The following is a 4150-nucleotide window of genomic DNA, read 5'->3' as shown; positions in this document are numbered from 1 at the left end:
CAAAAAAATAAATTAACTTGTGAAAATATGTTTATGAATAATCAAAATAATCAAACGTGACATTTCTCTTGCAACTTAAATTTTAAAATGAAATATTAATTCAATGTGACTAAAATTCAATATTTGATAGAATAGTTTAAACTTTCAATCAATCTTAGTGCTTTGTGGTTATTTATGTTAACCATTAGAAACTACATATTATCAGTGTGGATATAAACTGTTAAATATATTGAATCTCGTGTATCCATCGTTTCACCATCAAGGCACATTGAAAGAACATTTTCCATTTTAGTTAATATTCTTTTTGTTCTTACGTTATCAATACGAAATCTTTTTCATATTTGAAGAAAGTGAATAAACCAAAAAACTAAAAAGTGTGCATAATTAGGGGGAACAAATTAACTTATCATTCTTTACAAAAAGAATTGCCTCATCATCATAAAATAAAGAGAGGGCTTCTACATAAAGGCAATGGCCATCTTCCTTTGAACTCTTTCCATGGCATGAATGTGCTTTTTATCTGACCCTCTATGTACAATTAGTGATCAACACACATGCAAATTGAAAGGGGGAAAAAGGAAGAAGAAAGGCCTAACACTCTTTATATACATCTAATTAAACTAAAGCTGTATTTTGTGATCTATTTAGAACCCTCTTGGCTGTGGCTCTCAGAGGACAATTTGAACTCACAAAATTGTCTACCAAATGGAGATATGTCTTGAGATCGTGACACGAGGCCATGTTTCGATTGTTGATTTGAGGGCAATCTTTGCTACTAAGACGAAGCTCATTGCCTATCTCAGCATAAACCCATTGGGTGTCTTCAACCCTCTTTTGCAGCCACTCTGAGAGCCCACCTGCCATTTGTACGTCACCATTTCTAGCCATTTCCTTATTATCCTCGAAAACAAAACCTGGAACTTTAGTTATGGGATCATCAGAATTCACAATTCTTAGGACTTTTGTACCATTTTTCTCTAGTTGGCATCGAAAATTTCTGTTCCCAACTCGAGGGCCTCCAAATGAAACAACAGTCACCAGAGGTGCTTGCTTGAAAGTTGTGGTAATGTCATGAGCAGATAATGTAGCTAAAGCTGCTCCAAGACTGTGACCTGTGACAGTTATACTCAAGGGCTCATCAGCATATTTTTGTAGGATTTTGCTGATTTCATCTCTAATTATTTCTTGTAAACTTGGACGTGAACCGGTACTCGATGTGTACAAGCTCAAGAATCCACTTTGTACCATTGATTCACAATTATCAGGAGCCATATCACTTGGAAGACAAGTTAAGGTTGCCCGGAGATTTTCTAGCCACTCCATGGATGTGGCGGTTCCACGATATGCCACCACCACGTCCCGGCGGCCCAGCCGGGCTATTTCGTTCTTGTCATTGCATACTGCAACGTATCCAATCCAGCTCGATTGAGTGGACACCCAATTTGGTAATCTCTCACTACAATATTGGGGAAGTTGTACTCCACATGTGGCATGGAGACTTTTGGTCACTTTGTACCCAGTCCTGCAGAACCCGCATTGGTCTAGCATTGAGCTTTTGGGATAAAGGCAAGTTGCATAACCTGGAGAGGATGTGTCAAAGTCGAAACAACGATAAGCTGCCTCGACAAATTCGCCGTATCGAAGAATCTCATTGCGTAGGTTATTGTCGAGAGGATCGAGTAATCCTTCCCAGTTCTTGATTCCTTGAAACTCCGTCCATTTATCCCGGAGTTTCGAAGTTTTGAAAGCTAGAGACTGCCCAGAATTATGCCTTCCCTTTGGGTTCCACGAGTTTGCAATTCTCAATTTGGTGCAGGAATTTTGTGATTGAGATATGGTGGAGGTGGAGGTGGAGGTGGTGGAACATTGAGTTGAGTTCACCAGGTGGTGGCTTGAGCCTTGCAACATATTGCATGGCCTTACAATTCCGGTGGCAAGCTTCATGTTAGACGGCGGTTAGGTGGTGCTTGTGACAAAACTCAAAGCTATTGTGGGGGAAAAAAGAGAGGTCGGATTTATAGTGCATGTTGGAGCGAGAAACAATGAGGAACTGGACGGACGGACGGTGCAGGTTGGGTGTGTAGTTGATATCATGGGACGGGGAATAAGTTGGATTTGTGGGGACATATATGATATAACACTTAATACTAACTGAAAAACGTTTTTGGATTTATTTCTCACTCGTTTCGAACTTTGAACACGTACTTCTAAATTCTTGTCAAATCTGATTTAGTTGTCCCCTTAATCGTCTCTTTAATCTAATTTTGACACATCACCGTAATTTTAAAACATCAAAATTTTAAGAAACTACTTTTCCATCTCTAAGGGTCTGTTTCATTACAAATATAGAATTTTGGTGGAAAGAAAACGAATTTCAAGTAATTGAATTGTCTAGAAATTATTTGCGAGAATTATCAATTTATTGTGTTTGATTGGTATAATTTATCACATAAAAAATATTGAAATAAAAGTATTTTTTTATGTTCGTTTGGCTTTATTTTATATGAAAATTCAAAAAAATTTACTGGTATTGGGAATAGAATTTCTTTTCATTGCTCTACTAAAAAAAAAAAAAAATCAAGAAAATCATCTATCTTTTAATGTTCGTTTGACTTTGTTTTATATGAAAATTGTCAATTAAAAGAAAATTTTTTTTTACAATAATTCTTAAAATTTGTTTCCATTGCCAAACGAAAAAATAAAAAAAAAATCGCTAAAGTAACCGGGAAAATGAATTTCCTCAATTATATGGAAAATGTCTAGATGGGCACCCAAAGTTGGAAAATGTTTTTCATAAAAAATAAATTCTATCAAACACTACAAAAGTTGAAAAATAGACTTGATTTTCCAAATTCCATGGAAAACCTTTGGCTATCCAACGTAGCCTAAGAAAAGTTACCACATTTCTTGTTTTTGACAACGGAACTTATAATCATACAAAATTTTTCCTTTTTGGTAAGAATAAATTATATTCTTATTAATTAATAAAAAATAAAGTTTTCGTATAATTCTTTATTATTCCGAATTGTATTGACAGTCAACAATAAGCAAAGTCAGTATATTAACTAAGAAGTTTGACTGGTCCGAGTAAGCCAATGGGAATTTAAAAACGAGAAATTAATCGTTTTCCGACCAGAAAAAAGGCGCACGGCATGCACATTCACAGGACGCGTCCCTCATTTTATTTTCTGTTCTGCTTAAACACATTTTTCTGCCAAATTAGGTTAATATTCTTTTTCGCTATTTATTTTACATTAAAGCTTATTTAGACTAATATAGGGAATCTATCAATAGGCTAACTAAATCATTGAACATTGGAGTTCATCGACATTAAATTTTAAGATAATATGATTAAGACAACCGAAAAAGAAGAAAATTATCCTTTTGTTACATCTCTAACTACGTAGCAGACAATTAAACAAAAAGCAAAAGCAAGAGGACAAATAAGGTTCACACTCCACTTCACCTTGTCCTTTCACATGTGCCCTCCGAGGTGATTGAGCAATTTGGACAAAACCAATAGACGCCTTGACGCCACCATTTCAAGGCAAAGCATCAACTCTAATATAGTCTATTTTTGAGGTAATTGGCATCTTATGTGAAGGGCATCTTCTACAATCATCACCTACATACATTTGATAGATTTAACAGTTTGCAGTTAGTCAACTTTTCAAGCTACAAGCCATAACCTAAGGGGGTTGCTTTTCAGCTTAAGATTAAAAGGCCATAAGCCTATCGATTGGGATTGACACAGTTAAGCTTGAATAGTGGGCCATTAAGATTTGGCCATTTCAAGCATCCAATGAACACAAGCTCTTCCTTTTAGTATAAATGCTCATGCTAGTGTCTTCCAAAGGTAATGTCATTCTTACATTGCAAACTTGGTACTTTGCAACCCAACACCCATATTGATGTCCATTGTGTCTCTTTAACATTTGAATACTTTCTTCATTACAACTTGAGTGTTAGAGTGGCCACGACCGTCACATACTGTGTGGTGTCGAAGTGTGCATGTAACATACACGTGGATGAAATAAGATTTGGAATCTATTAGCGCTAGATTTCAAGGTCAACAGTGTCCATTGTCACCTAAATTGCCTATAATGCTAAATTTAAAATTAAATCAGATTAAGAGCTCTTCAACAACTCA

At 35.8% G+C, this 4150-nt stretch overlaps 1 protein-coding gene across 1 annotated transcript; it reads right to left on the bottom strand.

The window, feature by feature from the left end:
• Positions 1-433: 433 nt before the first annotated feature.
• LOC111380063 (phospholipase A(1) DAD1, chloroplastic-like) lies at positions 434-2009 on the bottom strand. The gene has a single exon (XM_023003530.1). The coding sequence runs from the start codon at positions 1942-1944 to the stop codon at positions 616-618; it is 1329 nt and encodes a 442-aa protein (XP_022859298.1). The 5' UTR covers positions 1945-2009; the 3' UTR covers positions 434-615.
• Between the last annotated feature and the right edge of the window lie 2141 nt (positions 2010-4150).

This window comes from Olea europaea, unplaced genomic scaffold (assembly GCF_002742605.1).
Source record: "Olea europaea var. sylvestris unplaced genomic scaffold, O_europaea_v1 scaffold2090, whole genome shotgun sequence".
NCBI classification, from domain to species: Eukaryota; Viridiplantae; Streptophyta; class Magnoliopsida; order Lamiales; family Oleaceae; genus Olea; species Olea europaea.
This window is presented reverse-complemented; position numbering and strand designations above follow the sequence as displayed.